The sequence below is a fragment of the Corvus brachyrhynchos genome, unplaced genomic scaffold, assembly GCF_000691975.1.
Source record: "Corvus brachyrhynchos isolate BGI_N302 unplaced genomic scaffold, ASM69197v1 scaffold101, whole genome shotgun sequence".
Classification (NCBI taxonomy): domain Eukaryota; kingdom Metazoa; phylum Chordata; class Aves; order Passeriformes; family Corvidae; genus Corvus; species Corvus brachyrhynchos.
Window position 1 is genome coordinate 22,298,553 of NW_008237239.1, and position 21,923 is coordinate 22,320,475.

Below are 21,923 nucleotides of genomic sequence, written 5' to 3' on the forward strand. Positions count from 1 at the left end.
CTCAGTATCAGCAAAAAAATACCAAATGTTTCACCTCAGTATATTTGCTTTATATAGATATTTTCTTTTAATTAGGATTCTGAGGTGAAAGGGAGGCAAGAGAAGGGAGTGTAAGGCAGTATCCCTTAAAATCCTTCTTTCTGTACCTTCCGAAATGGAGACTTCTGCAAGGCTGTGAAATACCTGGGAGCTGAGCAGGGATTCTGTTAGTGGACCAAAATTGCTGGCTTTCTTCTGGTAAAAAATTTCTGGTTTAGTACAACATGCACCAGAATTTCTAGAGAGGGTTCATTTCTATATTTTAACTGAGAGGATTATGTAGATTATAAATCAAATAGGTATTGAACAATTCTTTAATTAAGGGTGTAAAAACATAAATGCAGAACAAAGGAAATGACGAAATTATTGATACCTCCACAACTTTGAGAGAGTACATTTTTCAGGCCTTAGTTGTGGTTATAACAGTAGCTGGTCTTCAGAGTGGAGTGCTGGTACTTGACACATTCTTCTTCCCCTTTTCTTTTTTCCCCCCTCCCTCATTGAAGTGTGGTTACATGCTCTCTTATTGCACAATATTTGGGTTTTTTTCTCTGATATTCATCAACACACGGTGTTCCACATACAGCTCTTTTTCAAGAGCCTAGTCAGACTAGAAGGTGTTATATCTTCTTTACATAACAAAAAGTAATGCTTTGAAGAACTAAGAATTCTGTTTAAAGTATTCATTTTTGATGCCTGGTTTATTTTGATTTTTCATATCATTTAGTAATTCTAAACACAGGTCTGGTTGATTTTATTTACAGCTGAAACGTCCAGCATTTTTTTGGCAGTCAAATACCAGCATATTGAGTTACGTGTCAGATATTGGGGAATGTGAAGTTTAAGCTTGACTGTTGGAAGTGTGATTTTAATTGACTTGTTTCCAGCTCTGGGACAGCATGAGGGACAGAGTTGAAGCAGCGTTCTGCTTCATAAAGTGTAAGGCCACCTTCTTCCTTCTCCTTTGTTTTAGCCTTTCAGGGTTTTTAAATACCACAAAACTTTCTTCCTGTCTGCTCTTGGTTTGCTCCCAGAGCATTTCCACCCTCTTTAATAGGTGGAACAGGAGTCTTGTAGCACAGCCAGTTAAGTCTTGCTTCAGAGTTCCAATCCACAGCAGGATGAATTAAAGTTCAATATTTCACTTTGCTGCTAGTACAATAATATTTAAACATAGGGTGGTTTACTGAAATTCTTGGGACGAGAAAGAATGGTAATATAAAAAAATAATGGCCATATCTTGATGTGGTATGGAAGTGTCCAGATCTGCAGTGGGTGTTTTGTGAACACAGGGATTATTTTTCGTCTGAGTCTGGGGAAGGAAAAACCAGAACTACTCTAATATGTTTGGGAAAGATATTTTATTTTTCTCCCTGATTTTAAAGTTCCCGTTGAAGAATATTTTGTGGTAGCTGTAGCCAAAGATGTCTGGATGGTCTCTACTTGACCTTGATGCAAACACAGTAGGATCCAGAATATTGTGTCTTTCTATACCATAGTACAGGAATTTCTGGACATGCTTCTCATTCCTGGAAAATGCCAGATTCTTAACTTGTGCTTAGAGATGTTGGCACTTAACTGTTCATCAGGGAAAACATGTTAAAAATGTTCTGAGGGAGTGAAAACTGAATCTTGACTGTTAAAACTGAGAAGGGTATTTGTGGCTTTTATTTTTTACATTGCATTGACTAATGTTCTGTGGTTCAGCTGCTATCGTTGTTGATTACAGTGTTTCACCCCAATTTCCTCCAGAGAGTTGGCAGAAACTGCAACAAAGCTTTCTTGGCTGTTCTGCCAACCTTAGGTGGGTGGAGAGGAGAGATTTCTTTTCCATCTCCTCTCAAGTTATGCTTTAAGCAGCTCTGCCTTGCCGATTGTCAATGACTTCCCCTTTGTTTTGAGAAATACTGTTTATTTTGGGAGTAGTTTTCTCTCACACCTCCTTTCTGGAGTTTTTTGAAAGCTTTGGTGATGGTCTGTCTTAACTCAAAAATGCTATTTACACATTTCATAATCACAGCTGATAGAAGCCACTGGAAAATAAATACTTTAGGTTCAAATTGAGCCTGTAAAGTAGAAACACTTGTAAAGTTCCTTTCAGGAATTTAACAGAAATTTCAAAACTGCAGAATGCTTGTAAAAAATAGAGCTGTCAATATATTATTCTGCTTTGGGTTTGTGGTGGGGTTTTTTGTTGGGTTGGTTGAATTTTGGGGGGGGAGGGGCAAAGACAGCACTAGGAAGAATTAGAGAGCCTTTTGGTATTCAGTTAAGTGACAATCTCTTAGATTATGTGTTTTTTCTCATTTGCATGGGGGAGCTCTGTATGTATTTTAATAAATACTTTTAGCTAGTGAAGCAGAGGGGGTTTTGTCTTGAAATGGCAAGCAACTAGTTTCCTGTGGTGGTTGTTTTCTTTCCCAAACTATTTCCTTCAGAATGAACTTTCACCATTGTTGTTGACAATTCTGATGGATACAGTTTTTAATTTCTATACCTTTGGCTTGACATGGCATTTTACATTGAACAGTGCAGTGGGCAGAAGTCTGGGTTTGCTGTGGGATACCTGGATCACTAAGGAAGCATGTTTTGTAATTCCTTTGGGAAATAGGATACGGTTATCTTACTGCAGCCTGTCAGTCAAGGGTACAGTCTTCACTCTTGGCAGAGTTAGTCAGCCTGTTTATCCAAAAGCAAATACAGCAACAGCGAGATGCCAAGAGGAATTCCTGAACACTGTCCTGTTACATTTTATTTTCTGTTTAAATCAGTTGTGAGGACACATTCCCAATTGCTGCTCCAGGTCTGCAGCACTTTATTTAACAATCTTCATCTCACTTGGGTTCAATTTCAACCCATGCCTGCAGCACCCCTGGTTCCCTTCAGTGCTGTGCTGGGGAGGGAGAGGGGCACTGGCGGGGGGGGGGGAAGAAGGAACCTGCCAGCAGGTTAGCCTGGGAAAATCTGAATTCCAGGGCTAGCCCTGCCCAAGCTCTGCAGACAGAAACTTGGAGCTAGAGAGAGGAGGAGCAGGAGCATGAAACCAACTTTGCTAATAAAGCATCCAATACAGCTGTTTTACTATTTTGATGTCATTTGGTGTAATCGTGATACTAAACTGTATTGAGAAGAAGGAACCTGCCAGCAGGTTAGCCTGGGAAAATCTGAATTCCAGGGCTAGCCCTGCCCAAGCTCTGCAGACAGAAACTTGGAGCTAGAGAGAGGAGGAGCAGGAGCATGAAACCAACTTTGCTAATAAAGCATCCAATACAGCTGTTTTACTATTTTGATGTCATTTGGTGTAATCGTGATACTAAACTGTATTGGGCTATCAACCATGTCACTGCCATCCCTGTGTCAGCTCTTTGGAAGGTGGACTTTTATCTCCAAGAGTCTAAGAGATAACCCCCTTAGTATTAAATATGATGTAAGTAATGCTGGTAACTGCTTCCCCACTGTAAATATGATAAACACACTGTTGAAGCTCAGTGTCACTACTGCAGAGCCCATTGTTTTGCCTCTCTTCTGCTGGATGGTTGTTGTAATTATAATAAAATCCTGCTTTCCAGGGCCAGGGGGTAGAACATATATTCCTCTGCATGCCTGGCTTGGCAGCTAGAGTCCTCCTGAGTGTTTTTCTATGTGTTTAACATGATACTTCTGATGGAATTCTGGTTAAATTTCAACTGGAAAAAATCTCAATTTCTAACACTTGTAGTGTTCTCCCTTTACAGAATTCTATTGTTTGTATGCATTATAAGCATAAATGGAATGAATGGCTGGAGCATAAAGTGTGGGGAAAGACCCACAGAAACTTAAGTAAGTTGAAGGAATAGTCATGACAGGTTCACCTTGTTTGAAAATGCAGCTTAGCTTACTGCATCAGTACATTGGTTGTCCTGAGGGCGAATTGGGAGATTGTTTTTCTTGCCATGGGTAATTGGTTGAATAAGTGCAAGGAATCTTGCCAAGAGGGTGGTGGTGCAGTTTTCCCAGGTAGGGTGAGATCGGAAGTGCTGGCCAGGTGGAGTGGCCAAGTGTTTTTACAGAACAATTTTTATAGGTCAAGTCTTACCTCTCCACCTCCTCCACAGAGATTGATAACATAGAATATTTTTCAGAGCAGCCTCCTCCACGAACATTGTGTATGACTTTTCATCATGTGGCCACAGAGAAAATACTGGCAAATTTGAAAGGTTTTTTTAAGGAACTTCCAGTTCTTGCTGAGTTGAAAACCAGCAGGAGGAGGCAGCAGACAGGCTGCCCACACTTACCCCTCATTTGGAGGAGGAAGAGTTCTCTTAGGCACAGCCAACTGCTGCTCCCTAATCTGTATCACACGTGGCTAGCAACATTGAAAAGGGGTATGTGTGTGGAAAAAAATCAGCTATGCCTCTGTGTATTTCTGTAGGCTGAATGAAGCACCAAAGGAAATGCCCATACTGCCTCTAGCTCTCAAAAATCTGCTAAGAAAGTGTGTCACTGTGGTATCAGCCAAGAAGGAAATGGCAGCTCCGCTGAAAAAGAGGGTGTTGTTTTCTGTTAACTTTTGTGCTGATTCTGTTTAGGGAGATGGGGGTGTACATGAGGGCTGTGCACCTGCAAAGCTGCTTTTCAGGGACCCCTTGGAGCACACTGTTTTGAAATTCCCTGGCCTGACAGTTTGCTCTCTCTGTAAGGCTTGTAGGACACTGCCAGACTGGTTGCAAAAGGTCTGCCTGTTAACCTCCTAGTCTGGAAGGCTGGATGGATGGAACGCTGTCTGGAGAGAGGCCTTCCAGGCCAGGCCAAGTTTTCTATACTTAACATTGCTGTTGCCACAAGAGCAGCAGATGTTTGCACAGCAGACAAACAACGTTGATGATAAAGCAAATTGACCTTTTTTGGAACGAGCTATTTGGAGCACATTCCTAGGGCAATTCTTCTTTACATTTTTTGTTTTCCCTTTTTTTTTTTTTTTCCCCCCCCTGGGGCACTATCTTAGCTGCTTGGCTCTACGTTGATGTCTCTGCTAGAGGTGATAAAAAAGTTAAAGAGGAGGGAGGTTTTACAGACTTTTCCACTAATGCTGATACTACAAATCATTTAACCTACTCCAAACCTATTTTTGTCGTCTTTATTTTACTGAAGTAGTTATAGTGATGTTTATTTTTCCAGTGTCCCTATGGGAACCCTGGAAGATTTCAGCATGTAATAATTAAAGAATGACAGGCCTTTCCTTGCAATATAAAGTGAGGAAGAGCTTTGTGGTTTAAACAGCTATGCTGTTGCTCGTTAGCAAGAAATTGTGCCTTGTACTCTAGCCAGGCCTATAATGGTCAAAAAATGTTGAAGTTGAGAACTACATGTTTGTTTTCAATCAGTTGTTTTTCAGGTTAAAAGGCTCTAATGGCTTGTTTTAATTTGTTCAGTAGTATTTGTCAGTAGTATTAATATTTGTGTTCAGTCACTTAGTGTAGCACAGCTCAGGCTATCCAAGTAAGGCAGTACATTTTCTTATCACTTTTTCTATTGCAAGACCTTTCTTTTAAAGGAATAAAAGATTAATTGAAAGTTTGGGGAACCTCTCTGAACTTGAATAATATATTTCTGTTTAAAGTACATTTTAGAAGTATTTAAAATGTAATACAAATTTTTATTTTAATTTTATAATTCAGTATTTTGAATAAAGTTATTATGAATGTAAAGTAGAAGTATCAACTAAAGTGAAAATCTCAGTGTTATATGGCTGCATCTTTACTATTTGGACCCAGTGCTGGGTTTTCTTAATCATAAGCTGATATTCCTGTAGTTAGAACAGATGTAATTCCTGGTAGAGAATTGATTCCTGGTGTCTGAGTATTTTAGAAAAAAGAGACCAAGTTCAGACTTTGGAACCACTGAGATTTTTAAAGGCTTTCATCCATTGTACTTCTCATGTTACCGGCGGTGTGCTGCATATATATATATACATTATAAACATAAGTCTCTGCATTCTTGTATCATTGTTGTTCAGATATGGTTTACAAAGCTACTTTAAGGACTAGGATGAAAAGTTTTTAAGTATTCATACTGGGGTTTTAAGTATTAATACTACAGGTAGCTTGTGTCTCAAGCTTATAAAATTGCTTTGCTGAATAGAAGGCAGTAGGCTTTTGGACAAGGATGCGATAGTGCCTGAAGGCCTGCATGTTAATATTAAAATTCTATATTGAATTGATTATTATAATAGTGGTTTTTAGCAGGATTATTTCATATCGTTAGAAAGAGAAAATATTGAATTCTAGGAGAACCCAAATTTGGTTTCTTACACATTGTCTAGGTATATTTAACTTGGTTCTTACTTAGGGTCATTTGCTTTTGGAGCTTTTGAAAACTGTTCCCCATTTCTGCTTAGAAATGTTATTCTGAACAAACTGTTCTGCAATATGATGCCTGTTACAACTCTTCCCTGCAAATAAAGCTGCACTGATTCCATCAGCCTCTGTAGAGAGAGAAATGGACATAGATGGGCCCCTGTACCCTGAAAGCACAAGCTAGTAAGGTTTTAATGGGCCTTGTAAAATGGTGTCTTTACAATGTGCTTTTTTGGTTTTTATTGTGATTCAGGAATGTGATGGTCAGTGCCTTGTCTGTTACAAAAATACTGTCCCTGTTTCATAGATGTGAAACTGGGTGCAGTATCTCTAGTGGCTTGTTTGGGATCATTGAGCTAGACTGCCTTTGAGCCAGAAATTGAACTTCATGTTCCTGAGACCCATCCCAGTATGGATTATCGAACTGTCTTTTGTGAACCATATTTACTGAAGTTTCTGTTTTAGTAATAAGATTTCATTTGTGTAAAGTATTAAACATGCTTTTAAAACAATAATTTTATAAAGATCTCCTTTTCCTGCTAAATTACTTCAAGTTTGTTTTGTTTTGTTTTGTTTTTTTTACCAAGTGTATTGTTGTGTAGGTTTTGATGTAGAGTTATCAGTAACTTGGATGTTTTGCATGCATGCAGAGAGCATGTATTAATGAACCAGGACTGGTTGGTTGTAGTGCTAAATGGGGCTGAAAGAGGGGAATAGTCCTCCTGAGACTGTTTTACTGCAAACAGTGCTGGGGTTTTACCTTTCTGGAATACAATACATTATTTTTCTTACTGTTTTCAAATATATTATAAAAGAGGGGGAAAAGAAGAGGGAAATGAAGCTTAAGTTGAAATTATATTCAGCTTTTTCAGTGAATGTGTTAATAATGTCTTGAGTGCAACTGTTCTTCCTTCCAAACCCAAGAATTGACTATTAAGTGTTCCATGTGTTGAAGAAGTAGTTTTCAAAAAACACTGCATAATACATTGTGTAGGCCAATAATATTGTCCTTCCACTTACCATTCATCACCATTTTAATTTTTTATTGAATACAGTATTGTTTGGCTGATTGGCAAATAAATTAATATTGTCCAAAGTGAGCTCATTTTATTATGTTTTGCTTTTGCAACCAGAGTTATACAGCACAGATGCAGTGCATGTCTGTGAACTCAAAAGCTGTGGAAAAATATAGTCAGCTTGACTACATTTTTTTTAAATTAAAAAAAGGCAAAAGCAAGCTTACTTCATAAACCTTTTTCTCACAGCCATTTGGACTTAGTTCTTACTTCGTTATTTCTAGCTTTAAACTTCCTTGTATTCCTTTAAGATGTATAGGTATATAAGCAAAATGATCCATTGTTTTTAGGGCTCTGATTTCATCTATTTTGTGTTACTGTTACCTTGTTTTGTGATTTTTGTGTGGGTTGTTTTTTGGTTTTTTTAAAATGATTCTTTTTTTTCCCCTTTGTTTCAGCCAAACCTTTTACATCTAAAGTGAAACAGATGCGACTACATAAAGAAGATTTTGAGATTCTGAAGGTGATTGGTCGAGGAGCCTTTGGGGAGGTATGTGTGAGAAGGATGTGGAAGGGTTTGAGTAATTCTCTTGCAAACCTGCAGCAGTGAGGAGAGACTGTTAATAACAATACACTGATGTACAGGTTTTTACATTATTTAGCCATAATGGATATTATAGGCCCACCTAATGTTTGATACAAGTACATCTTGATATATACATACTTTGGCAGCTCTTTCTAAGTCTTGTGAATTTTCAGAGAAGGCAGATTCACATGGATTAAGAGACCATGTTTCAGCTGTCTGAGGATAAATCATTTGCTTGACTAATTCTTTCTGGTCAGGAGGTGGAGGAGGCTGATGGTATAGAGATCTAATAATTTCTAATTTTCCTAATAACTGTATAGTCTGAAAGTAGTTTTTGCAGCTTAAATAGCCAAATATTGATACTGACATTCCAATAACATAGAGAAATCTCTCTCTTTCTGTCATTTAGTCTCCTATTTTAATGAATGTTAGAACATTTTTCCTGTATTTCTTTTAAGGACTGTAGCAGATGTTATTTTCTTTTTCAGTAGTCACCTGCTACTATCAAACTATACAATTTTTTGCTGCTCCTGATAAAGCTCTGTCTTATTTGAAGTTGCCAGACAAGTCTGTTGATCACTAGGTCAAGGAAACTTTAAATTAAAAGTGTTAGCTTTCTGCCCCATTTTTCTTAATTCTTTTGGGTGCATGAGCTTTGTTTTTCACGCAGGACACTGTAGGAGGAGCAATCTAATGTACAACAGTGCCTTGAGTTTTTCATACCCAAATACACTGCAGATGTGGATAAGTGTGTAAAGCTTCTGCAGGAGGTACTCCATACTGCCTGAAAATACATGTGAACTGAAACCCAGAGAATAAGACTTTTCTGATCAAAGTCTTCATTGCCTTTGGAGATGGAAGTTCTGCTTGATAGGAGAGGATTTCTGGAGGCTCTGGCATGTGACAGAGGAGAGTTGTTCTCAGATTCACTTGCATATTTGCATCTTGTGTGAAAATCAGTCTTTGCTAGTCTGTGATTATGGAAGAGTAGACTCCTGTAGGTAGTATGTAAGGAAGAGGAATTTTTACTGTAGTGCGTGTCACTACATACTCCAATCCCTATGTGCAAATATAATCATTGGGCAGCTGTAAAAATAACAAAAAAAAGTTATTTAGCTGCTTTATCACTCTTGGTTTTGCTCCATCTGGAGTAAACCTTCTATATGAAGGAGACTGATGGCTGAAGTTACTCATGGATAATTTATATTCAGTCTAAACCTCTGCCACAGAGAATGTTGCAATCTCCATTTTGACGTAAACACGTCTGCTTAAAAGATTAGCCCTGGTCAGTGCTACCATAGGAGTTGCAGCTGAGTTCATGTACAGACTGTGTTAAATATAAGAAAAAATCGCTGATGTTGGTGCTTTCTTGTCGGAAGGATCATACACAAAACCTGCCTTATATTGTGTTTTTAAGAGAAGTCATTTTTGTCTGCTAAATCAGCATCAAACTCCACAGCAGCTAAACCGCAAAGAAACCGTCGTTCTTTCTCAGGAAGTTCTTTGTGGTGAATCATCCCATGAACAGTGAGAATGTAACTTTCCCCATCTTCTTCTGGGGACAGTCTGTGTAATTGGTTAGTTCTCCTCCTCTAGGAACAGTGTTTCTTTCTAATTCCTTATCTGAGGAAGATAGCATGACTCTATTAAATTGTCAAAATCTTCAGGAAGGGGAAAACTGAAGTTCTTTCAGTGAAGATGTTTGGCTTTCTATGTTCTTAAAGTGGGGGTTAATACATATTTGGAAGGATATATGTCTTGCTAGCTTAGCAAAGACAAGTTCTACACAGACATTTGTCTAAGAAGTTCTATATGAAATTGCTAATTTTCCTGTAAAATAACCATTAAATATCTGAGGAAGAGTGAAAAAAGGACCACCAAATTTTACTGCTACTTAAACCACAAAAAACTATATTAATATTAAATTGCACAATACTTGTATTTACTGAGACAGATTAAGAAATCTGAAAGAATGTATTTTCTTTCCAGCAATCTATAAATGAGACCAAGGTTGCTCTAGGTTACTGGGAGGGGTAATTTTTGTCTCCTGAATCAACATAATTCTGAAATTCTGTAGACTACAAAGTTAGTGCAAGTTTTCTTTGGCACGGTCTCAGACTTTTTCTTATTTTGATTTTACGCTACTCAATTTCTTCAATTTGCATAGTCAAGAAATATTTCCCACTTTGTTTTTACAAGTTTAATGCAGAGAAAAAGTAGTTTAAACTGTAAGAATTCATTGTGCCTAGTTTTGTTTTTCCCCTTATCCTTTCTTCTGCTTTCTGAGAAGGCTTCCTTTTTGTCACATTATTCACATGCCCCTTCCCTCTGCATGCATACATTTACTTATTTGCAATTTTATGTAAGAGTGCTGTCTTTAGAAAACACAGATGTTTCGTTTGGGGGAGGAGCAGGATTATCATGGTAAAATTAATAATGTGGGCTTCAAGTGTTTCATTGTGCTGGCTTTGAGCAGCATGGTTTGGAAAACCTAACGCAAAACACGAAGACTTTAAAAACACTGCTAGGAAAGGTGAAGCAACTGGGCAACAGCTCTTGGTGGTGTCCCTCAGCAGTATAAAAGAGCAGCTTAGTGAAAGCTCTAATACCAAAATTTTCAGTTGGTTCTATTCTAGCTTAAAAAAAAAAAATTCAGTGTATGCTTATGCTAGAAAATATTAGGTTGTTAAATTGTTGATATTTTGAAGAGAATTAATTTTGTAGCTCGAGAATGAGCTAGTTACTCCTAAATTTTGTCATACAGTTATGAACCAGTAACATTCTTTCTTGTCTGCTTGTTCTTGCTGGACAAGGAAACCAGTGTTGAATCTTCTTTTCTACTTTTATTGTTCTTCTTTTTCTTTTCATTTCAGTTTTAATGGCTTCTGGTTTAGATTTTTTTCTGTATAAGGCTACTGCTTTTTAAGCAAAGGAAAAGTGCAGACAAATACCATAGAGACAAGTAGTCAAGCTTGGGGCAGAAGATGTCTGACAGAATGCCAAACTATACTGCTGTTTGTGGGAAATACGAAAAATGATTGGAAGAATAGGAAGAATCTCCGTTTCTGACTAAACCAAGATGTTTATATCAGCACATACCAATCATATTTTTTTGGGCTGCTCACAGGAAAATAAAATTTAAAAAACCCCCGTCCTTTAAAAAGTCTAATTTTAAGAAGTTCCAGTAGCAAGATACTTGAGGATCACTAGGACAGGAATGATTACCCTTTCTTTGCTCTTTGACAGCTTCACTGGGGAAGAGAAAAGATCAGAACAAAACTGTATTTGTGCCTTTGTGTAGGTAGTAAATACTCTGTGTATATGTAAACACTCTGTGTAAATACTCTGTGTATATGTTTGTAATCGTGATTCAGAATTTTTTTGTTACAATTACAAACTGCACCAGTCTGCTCATTGCTGAACTGTCAGGTTTTACTTTCACAGTCTTGGAATAAGCATTTTAGAATTTACTTTCGTAAAGCACTGAGATACCCCCAAAAACATGCTGTGATTGCAGAAAGATGGCAATGGTGTCTGTGATCTTTTGTGTGTGGTGGTTATTGATATGGAATAACATTAATGGCTTTCACAGACTAAAAGCTTCTGACTGATTGTAAACACAGCTGGTAAACACGAGTCTGTTTTTGTTCTTTAGTCACTCTTCAATGCTGCTACACATTCGCAGAAGGTACCAAGCCCTTGTTCATGCCACAGAAGGCCTGCGTTCCAAATCTTCGCCAAAGGCAGTGCTGTAGCTCTTGCAGTTGTGTCCAAGTGAATGCTGAATAGGAGACTGCAAATTCAGGCAGCTGTGCAGTTACTGTGTGTCTGTCAATGACCAAGTCCTTTGCAGAATAACACATCCTTGCACTGAGCATGCTACAGGCAAGAAATGAAATCCTGAAATTGGCCTTGAAATACTTGTATTGTCTTACGCCTCTGGCTGCCTCTACTCCAGTGTTTAATGGTGGGGAAAACTTACTTTCCATGCTGGGCAGCAGCAGCTAGAATAGCCTTTTAATTTGTCCCTGCAAGAGTCCCAAAACCCTTAAAGGTCTTTTGGGCACAACGGCATTGTAGCTTCATACCACAGGCAGCATCATTGGGGTGTCCCTGTCACCCAAGTTAAGTAGGTTATAGTGTGAATGCTGTGGTGCAATGTCAAGGCTTTCTCCTCCTGCCATTTCTCACTAGAAGTTGATACAGATAATGGCTTGCCAGAGCTTCTAACTTAGATTTAGCTAGTAAAGCAAAAGGATAATCAAGATCAAATCCATGCTCTGGGCTGTGTGTCACTGCAGAGGATTCATCTTTCTCTAAAAAAAAAATTGTGATTCTCAGTCTTGGCTTACTGTGTACAGCAGAGCACACATTCTTTATGAATTAAAATTATTATAGGCTAAAGTAATAATCCATTTTTGTGTTTCAAATCTGAAGGTTCCTTGAGGGATTACCAAATCTGAACTTGAACCTCATGTGAGGTAACCTTTAAAAATTTCAGTCCATAAACTAGTTTAAACAAATAAATGTAGTACCTTTCTGTCTTATCTCCTCCTTTTATCTCCCAGCCACTCCCTCCCCCTGCAACCCCAGAAGGCAGCAGTGTCAAGAGCAGGGCTGATAATGCCCATGTGGGAAGTGGCAGCTGCTTGGGCTGTGAATCTGTAGCTAGGCAAGAGCTACTCTGTGAGATACATGTTGGTTTAGACAGCAGAGTATTGCAGTCCTTTAACCTGTGCTTTTGCTTGTTCGTGAAGCTGTTGCAGGTGATGACACATTTGAAGATGGTTGAAAGAGGTTCGCATGACACTTTCTTCAAACTGTCTGATCCTGTATTTTTTTTTCTGTTATCCCTGTCTTCACACATTGCTGGTTTACTGATTATGAAAGAGGTGAAAGGAATGTAGGAATCAACCTTCATATTTTTTTGTCACTGGCCTGCAGGATGAAGATGATGATAATCTGTGTGACAGCATGTTGGTTTGTAACCAGATGCACACAGAAATAAACTTTTATCTGTTTTAGCTTTAAGATTTCTTTGAAAGGGAAGAGACAGAATAGGATAGTTGGAGAATGGCTGTTAAAATGCAGTGATTGTTGAACTTTTCTATAGTTGGGATGATGATGCTGGTCTAATTGTGATCAGCAGCTTTGAGTTCGTGGCACTTCCATACCCATTTTGGTTAAAACACTGAGCTTTCCATGCCCAAGGAAGCCTGAACTATGGAAACAAGTTTGTGTAAACTTCTTCCCTCCCTCTTTCCTAAAAATATTCTATGTTAGCTTATATTTCTAGCTAAACAAAACTAATATTCTCAGAAAAGGATGGTGTCAGTGAACTTTGTTAATTTATTATTACAGAGGCCTATGGCATCTAATGTTTCAGAAACTATGAGGGGAGGAGGGGCAGCTGGGCAGGCTTGTTTTATTAAGTTTTACTTCTCTAGAAATTGTGCATTTCGCTGTTTCCCTGCTACTTAAAACAGACATGATAAAGAGCTCGTTGGACTTCAGGTGGAAAACTGTGAAGTCATACTATCTTTGAAGAAAATCTAGTGCATTATTTCAGACAAGAGTGGAAGTTGTTTTATGGCAAATCTACAGTTTTGTGTTTAAAACCAAAGAGACACTATTTTATCTTGACTTAGAATCTGCTATGCCATTACCTTTTCTTGAGGGCTCTAGAGTTTAATTAGTGTGTAGGACTGAAGCCCAGGAATATAAAGCATAGGGCCAGAGAGTTTCATGACAGCATGATAGAGCAAGAAGTGTGATGTTGAGAAATACCAGTTTTACATTCATGGTCACCTAGAAAAAATTATACATAGGGAAAGTGTGATACAGAATGACAGCTTACAATAGGCTTGGAATTTTCCTTTACCGTTGTGGTGTTTCTCTCTTGATGGTGTAGTATTGTGTTGATAGTAAAAATGTGTCCAGAACACTCAGGAAAGAACCTCCAAAACTGCAAGGTTATGTAAAAATGGAAACAATCTGCATTTCCGTGTTGTAACTTATTTATCTTTCATTTCTCTTTTCCAGGTTGCAGTAGTAAAACTGAAAAATGCAGATAAGGTTTTTGCCATGAAGATACTTAATAAGTGGGAGATGCTGAAGAGAGCTGAAGTAAGATCAGTAATGTTTTCCATGATTGTGCCCCCTCTTACTCTACTGAATTGTCACAAATGTCCACAAGGCTCTGTGTGTATTAGAGGGATGGAGGAGGTGCTTCACTGTTTACTGACAGTAAAAGATTAATATTACATAAGCTTAAAGCAATTCATCAGAAGGGTTAAAATGGCCTGGAATCTTGACTTATGTGGGGCTGGATGTTTTTGACATTAGGTCTTTTCTGTAATTGCCCAAGAATTACCAACTACACAAGCGATCTTTTAATGCATTTATTCCAGTTGGGAATGTAGTCTGTAGCAAGTATTTTCCATGATGGAAGGTAGTTACTGAGCTATAAAAAGGTAATTGCTGAGCCATAGCTCATCAAACTTATTAGTTTATCAGTAGGTGGAACTTAGTCAAGGCCCAATTAGTAGACTGAAAAATCAGAAAGATAAAAGTTTCAAATTAATTTGAGTGCATGTTTCCTAAAAACGTTCATCTGCAAAAATACGGGAAAAAAAGTGCCTCATTAAAGCTGGAGTCCATTTTGTGTGTGAAAAAGGTGGAACAGCTCTTTTAGCAGCCTTGCTTTTGCCTTAGCTGCCTACCTTCATTATACAACTCTGCTCTTCATGAAGTCCTTGATATATTTCCCTGGATTCCTTTGAAAGGAAGCTTATAACATGCAGTCTACACCTGAATACTTGTGTATTAATTTTAGATGGAAAATGTATCTAACTCTCTAATTTGCTTTGAAATTCTTCATCTGTGCATACTAAAAATACACTCATAAATACATAGTTTTTATTTGAGACCTCAACTTTGCTGCTCTCAGGCTGCCTTGCTGTTCAACTGCTTCCAAGTTTATTTTGATTTCCGCATTTATATTTTAATTACATCTTGGTAGGAAATGAGATCAATGGGAAACCATCACACTTTAAAAAAAATGTATTCAGACAAATTAAAGCCAATTTCTGATGTGTGCACATCCTGTCTCTTTTAATGAAAATGTTATCACATTAAGAAGTATAAATGGCTTGCAGATTGGGGTTAGATGTACACAATGTGTTTCCTTTTTATCCAGAAATCATTCAAAAAAAGAGCAATCTGGCAGTAGTCTTGATACAAAGAGGTATTTCTCTCCAAGACAAATGTCATTACTGTAAGTTTTATTATTTTGGTGAAAAAGAAAAGACCAGGAATAAAGCTCCACTCTATTTTTAAATGTACCCTTTTAAAGTGAGTTTGAAAACTGTTCCTTTTCATTAACATACAGTTATAAATAGGTTTCAAAAATTTTTCTCTATGCAAGGTATTAAAAATACTCTTCCCATGGGTCCAGCTGAATTTCTGAAAGTCTGAACCGTTAGCCTGAAAAGAATTACAGCTATGTTTTTCCATGTATTTGTAACCCATGGGTATATAGTGGAAAGAGAACCATCTGGAGTGAAAATGCATAATACAGCATGACCTTCAGCAACTATAACCTGTCATTTTTAAACATTCATGAATGCACTTCTTACTACTGATGGGGAAAATGACCCATTTGGGCTCTGTTAGCAGTGTGCTGCACTAACACTGAGATACACAGGAAAACCGCACAGTCCAAAAACACAAGACGAGCATTTAGATAGATCTGTATGCTCATATATCTCTGTATCAACAGTGTGGGAAGTGGGAGTCATTTGTAAAAGCAAAAAGGGAGTATGTACTCAGAAGAGTCTTGAGAATGCCAGATTAAGGTTGACAACTGCAAACTCTGAGTGCAAAAACTTTGTTACGATGAAACGATACAGGTTGCAAAGTCGGTGTTCTTTTTTGTATAACACAGAGCGTAGGTCTTCCAAATACTTGTCCCTGTTGAGATGGGATGTAGAACTGGGAACGTTACTGATACAAGGAGTACCTGGAAGTGTGTGACATCTTGCTGTTACACTCCCAGACCTGTTACCCTGAGCGTTGACAGTCACTTAGAGTTACACGTGTGCCACACTGGTGCCAGATGAGGCTCAGGAGGGACCAGGACAAATACTGTGCAGCATGGCAGCAGTCAGCACCCCCAGGAAGTGCTGACTCTGAGCTGTGAGGACAGGAGCACCAAACAGCAGAGCAGGTCAAATTCTTTGCTGCTTGAAGGCCACGATAACAGGAGAGATACAGCCGTTGCACTGAGTTGGCTTTCCTATGACAAGAGAGTTGGATCAGATGACCTCTGGAGGTCTCTGCCAACAGTTCAAGGAGACTGCCTGGGGAAGATGAAGCGTAATGCTAGAATAATGGATGGCACAAAAAAGGCTTCATTTTAAGAAAGCTTAATTGAGCGATGTTACTAATTAAAAGAACCACTGCTACTGTCTCTTTTTGTTGTTGTTGGATTTTTTTTTTACCACTTCAACTCTGGCTGTTGCTGTCTCAGCTGTGATCTACTGTGGTAGTAGCTGTTGCTTCAGCTCTAGGCATGCTGCCCGGAGGTGGGTGTCTGGAGTGCTCAAGGAATGCGCAGTCTTTTGTCAAATCATGGCAAAAACAAGTGGAATTATATAAACTCTCTAGTAACTAATCCTATGAATTGTGTCATAACAAGTAGAGAAACTACCTGTTATTTATCCTTGTGAAAACAAGAGTTCATAGTTATCTCTTTCTGAAATATGTCAAGAAGGAAGGAAAAAAATCAAGCTGAAGCATCAAACAGCTTTTCTTCCTTCTGAGGATGATCCATACTCATTCTCCTACCCCAAGTCTATTTTTCATTCAATAACCTTTGAAGGTATTTGTTTTAAGTATGTCTTGCTATTTTCTCAAATTTTACTGATTTATCTCATGCATTGTGCAATGATTAAAGTATGTCATCTTTATTTTTCCTGGTCTGCATTGTTCTTACTCACTGTATTCACCAAAAAAAGCACTTGTGGTGGTTTATTTGCTTGGAGGAGGGAGTTACTTTCTGCTCGGTTTTTGCTGCATGTATTCTTGTGCATAGCTCAATTTCAAATGATATTTCACTTTTCATTCTTCACTTTCCAAATCTCATAGCCATCAAAAGCTATGCCAGGGTTCTGGTATTTTCCTATCGGATTTGCAAATCAAACTGAAAAAATAAAAAGCAAAGGCTTGAATTTCCTTTAAACTTAGCTGTCTCGAAAATGGAAGAGACAGAGCAAGGTTCAAAATGATGAAACATCTTTGTGAAGAGCAGAGTGTGCTGGATAGAATATGGTCTGTGTTTTTCTCAAACTCCCCATCTGCCTTCTAAATAGAGCCCATACAATATTATTCTTTCCTCTGCACTATCTTTTACATATTTTTTTCTGAACAAAATTGTGCATTGGCTTTGTTATTTGGTATCTTTTGTTGTCTTGTGATATTAGCTTCAGAACTCACACCCTTCAAAATGTTTATAGGATTTCTTTGCTATAGTTTCTTTTTTGGCTTTACATCTGTTTGGTCACTTTTGTCTGTCATTCTGCAAAGTTGTTTCGGCTGAGGTATTTTTTTCACTACTCAGGGCAAGTTGCAAGACCTTCATTGGATTAAATACCTTGCTGCTTTGCACTTGGTTATTTTCCTCACATTTAATCTTCTTTTGTCTTGTACAAACCTGTGTTTCACAATTAAAACATTTGTTGGCAGTTCTTGTTCCTCCTCTGTTTCACTTGATTTGAAGGCACCTCTTGCCTCCTGTTTTTCTTTCCAGTATATTGAGAGGAAACCTCTTGGGATGTCTGATCAACAGCTTATATCTGGCAAGAGCAATATTCACTTCTCCCAGCTTTTCCTGAGCAAGGGGTGTGGAGAAAACCCCAAGTGGTTAATGATTGTCAAATGATGACTACATGGAGTTATTGGCAGCTACTTTCAAATGAAAAGAACCTTGCTTATATGGAAACTCAAGTGTAAAGCTAGGACAACAGCATGATGAGATAAAAACAATGACACAAGACTCCAGATTCCAGCTCTCTGACTCCTCGTGCAGTTACAGTTACCTAATGCCATTATTTATTGTTTTTCTTAATCATACACTGCTATTCTGTCATTATTGATACTTCAAGATTTTGACATTTTAGACAATGGGAAGCAGCAGCTTATTTATCCCTTTGCCTCACTTAACAGTACAGAGAGGTATAACTGTTTAAATTTGAAGAAGGTGGGCTCTTCTCATATCTATTTTTTTTTATATTTTGTCTTGTGTGGATAGTGTAATAAATGGCTTTTTAACTGACAGGCATTTTGGATTTTTTTCCCCCTGAATATAATGTCAAAACATAGTCAGCTTGCTAAATGTTTTTTTATATATTTTACTTAAAGGCTATAATTATTTATCTCCCCTTCAGACAGCCTGTTTTCGAGAAGAGAGAGACGTGTTAGTGAATGGAGATAACCAGTGGATCACAACATTACATTATGCATTCCAGGATGAAAACTATTTAGTGAGTGTTGCTTTTATATATGTGTGTGTGTATATATATATATGTCTGGGTGGAAATGCAGAGTCTTAGTTGTGGTTTGAGACAGAAACGTAGTTTATTTGTTAATTTCGTGTTCTGGACTATACAGATCATGTGAGGATCTGTGATTTTGTGCATAAGATTCTGAAGGGTGGAGACTGGTCGAAAACTTTGAAAGTTTTGCTGTAAATACCTCAGAAAGGCAGCTTTGTTTTCTAGACCACTTTGCATTTGTTGATAAACCCTGGTCTATCTGCGTAATCTTTGTACAATTTGTCATTCCATTAAAAGTGGACTTACTAACGTGCATTTTCTATTTTACTTCAGTTTTTTATGATTAACCATGCTGATTACTGTTTTACAGAGAGAAATAGGGAGTAGCCCTGTTTTGAAACAACTTACTATTTTGAGGACTTAAACTCAGTAAGCTGTCTCAAAACAATAAAATGTTATTGCAGCATGGAAGAACGCCACTAAATGCTCATAAATAAGAGTTGGAAGCTGTAGTTGTAGATTAAAGTGTCTCTTTTATGTTATTTAATTTCTGAGTATTTTGAATGACTTGCAAAATGAAGCTAATATGAGTAATAGTGGCCAATTTTCTATAAAATCCTTCCCACTTAAAAATGTTTTGATTGTGATACAGTTTTGGTAATATTTACGCCTGAAAAAGTAAACAACAACACATTGATGGCTTTTGATTGTTTGGGTTTTATTGCCCTGTGCTTTGGATTCTCTATCATTAGCAATTCTAATAATTTCTTTAAAAAACTACTAACAGCCACAGTCATTTATTCCTCCCAGTCCATCCCATACATGAAGTGCTACACATGGAACTCTTGCAGACTTGCAGTGTTTTCTGCCATTATATTGCACTTTGTTCTGCCAGCTCAGATGCTTGGGGATCCACGGGTTTTGGTAGGTTTGCACAGAAGACTGGGCTCTGAATTTCTAAGTCTAACTGTTGGCTTAAATACCTCCCAGCCAGCTTCATGCTTTGTTAATGGGGACAGTAAAAATAATCTCATGTATTGTGTAATTCTGATCTTATCATTAACAACATTTCAAGGAAAATATTATATATTCCACAACAGCCTGCTAGAATTTGTTTTATTCTTGCCAGTTTCCTTGTTTTCACTAAGCACAGAGCAGGTTCTGTTCTTCATCTTTGATAGTCTGCTGACAGGAGCTAGTTTTGCAGCTTGCTGGGCAAACTATCAGTAATACTGGGAGTTTGTATCATCACTAGTTCTCTGTATGCTTTTTATTAAAATCATGTGTAACAGAAGCGGCCTTTAAAAAAAATCTGTGTAGGTTGAGCAGTAGATGTGGTTGAACAGTGACTGTTGTTTGCCTTGAGATGGACCTCAACAAACTGGAGAACTGGACAGAGTGAAATCTCATGAAATTCAGCAAAGAAAAAGGCAGTGCCTTGCACCTGGGGTGGAATAAAACAAACCCAGTACATGCTGGGGGCCAAGTGATTGGAAAGCTGCTTTGCTTGAGGTCCTGGTGGATAACAAGCTTAACCGTGAGCCAGCACTGCACCCTCGCAGCAAAATAGGCCAGGAGTATTCTGGGCTGCAAGGAAAAGTGTTGCCAACAGGTCAGGGGAGGTCCTTCCTCTCTGCTCAGCCCTGCCCCAGCTGCACCTGAAGTGCTGTGTCCAGGTCTGAGCTCCCCAGGGCAAAAGAGAGATGGAACTACTGGAGCGAGTCCGCTGCGAGCGCAGAAAGGTGATTGAGACACTGGGGCATCCTTCCTGTAAGGAGAGCTGGGATTCTTCAGCCCAAATTAATGTAGGATTGAGAGGGGGGTTATCATCCGTGTGTGTAAATACCCAGTGGGGGGAATGAAGACAAGGGAGCTGGATTCGTCTCTGTAGTGCCTGGTGAGAGGACAGGAGCCAGTGCACACAACCTGAAATACATGGAGTTTCATCAGAGCACAAGAAAACCCTTCTTTATTGGGAGATGCTCAAACCCCAGCTGGAGACAGTCACCATCAGCCTTTTCTAGCTGACCCTACTTGAGCAGATGAGGTCTCAAGAGGTCCCTTCCATGAAATGAATCTGTGATTTAGGATTAAATGCTTGTTTTAAGCTTCCACTAGTTACTAGAATTTAGTATTCCTAAATCTGTCCTTTTCTTTCTCTTGGAAGGATGATGCTGTTGTACAGTAGTATTTTGAGAAGTATTTGAGATACTGGATAGATCTGGATGATTGCGTATATTTAGAAAGTATTTTTAAAGCTTTAAAAAAACCCAAACTTTTTTTTTAAGGGCATGGATATTTGACATTGGATATTTGACGGAACTTTTTATTTAAAGCTTAGATTTTAGGTCCAGCTGTCATTCCTATGCATGCATTCAACTTCATTTGCACAACTTAATACCCTGAGTTATGGTTTAAGTGTTGGCTTATTCAAGGAGTTGAAGGTTTCCATGTGATTAGGCTACTATGGTGCTCTTGCAAACATAGGAGGAGGTGCAGAATCCTGTGTTGTAAGGGCCAAAATTCTATTATTTTGGTTTATCCAGGAGCTGAGTTGCAGAGGTTTTAAAAGTGCTGAAGAGTGAGTACAGAGATCCCACATCAGTTAGGAGAATCTGAGGAGGTTTTTTTTCAATATACTTTCAAAGCAGTAAGTTCAGCTCTTGGAGATGTCTGTACAATGCATCAGTTAATAATCAATATCTGAAGTTTCAAAGGTTTAATGCATTTTCTAAAACTGTAAAACACAAGAAACTAATACTATCAATCTTGTTCCAGAAGGAGTGTAGGAGCAATATTTATCTTCTGTAAGGGTTGTGAGCTTAATTTAAGTTTATTATTCCTGTCACAAAGCAACAGATGAAAATTTGACTGTCAACACATTTAAAATCTTGGGGAAATGCCTTTTGTGCTTTTTTATGCACTTGGAATCAGTGAGGATGCGCAAGTTACTATGTCTCAAGCTGTTAAAAATCTTTGTTCATCACCTTTATTGTTATGGAAAATATGAGGGAAAAGAAACAGGTGTAAGATTTCTGCCTGCCCCTCATCTTCCCTAGAGCTGGTATAATTTTGCAGATTTTTTTCCTCATATTTTAGTGTCTTTTTCTGAAAATGGGATAGGCAAACAATTTAGGGGAAGTAATGTAAATAGTCCCTTTAGGTTGCATTTTCAGAATTTTAAAGAAACAAATTGGGGTGTACATTGTTACATCTTCAATACTTTTTATTATTTATGGTCTTGTTAAGAGTCACTGCTTCAAATGCAGATAGGGTGCCTTCCTAGAAACAGACTGGAGCTCTAAGCAAAAACTTCCAGATACTCTGTACTTCAGTGGAAATTTATTCTCAGGGGTGTGATTTGATTCTTGGGGCTGTCTTGTGTAGGGCCACA

General features: G+C 38.1%; 1 protein-coding gene across 13 annotated transcripts in view; it reads left to right on the forward strand.

The window, feature by feature from the left end:
- Positions 1-21,923, forward strand: part of CDC42BPA (CDC42 binding protein kinase alpha) — a 184,512-nt gene that overhangs the window by 51,571 nt on the left and 111,018 nt on the right. For all 13 annotated transcript variants that reach the window (XM_017730140.1, XM_017730150.1, XM_017730145.1 and 10 more), the window contains 3 exons: positions 7,849-7,940; positions 14,019-14,102; positions 18,422-18,517. In XM_017730140.1, the coding sequence (XP_017585629.1) occupies positions 7,849-7,940; positions 14,019-14,102; positions 18,422-18,517 (272 nt within the window). The remainder of the gene's footprint in view (positions 1-7,848; positions 7,941-14,018; positions 14,103-18,421; positions 18,518-21,923) is intronic.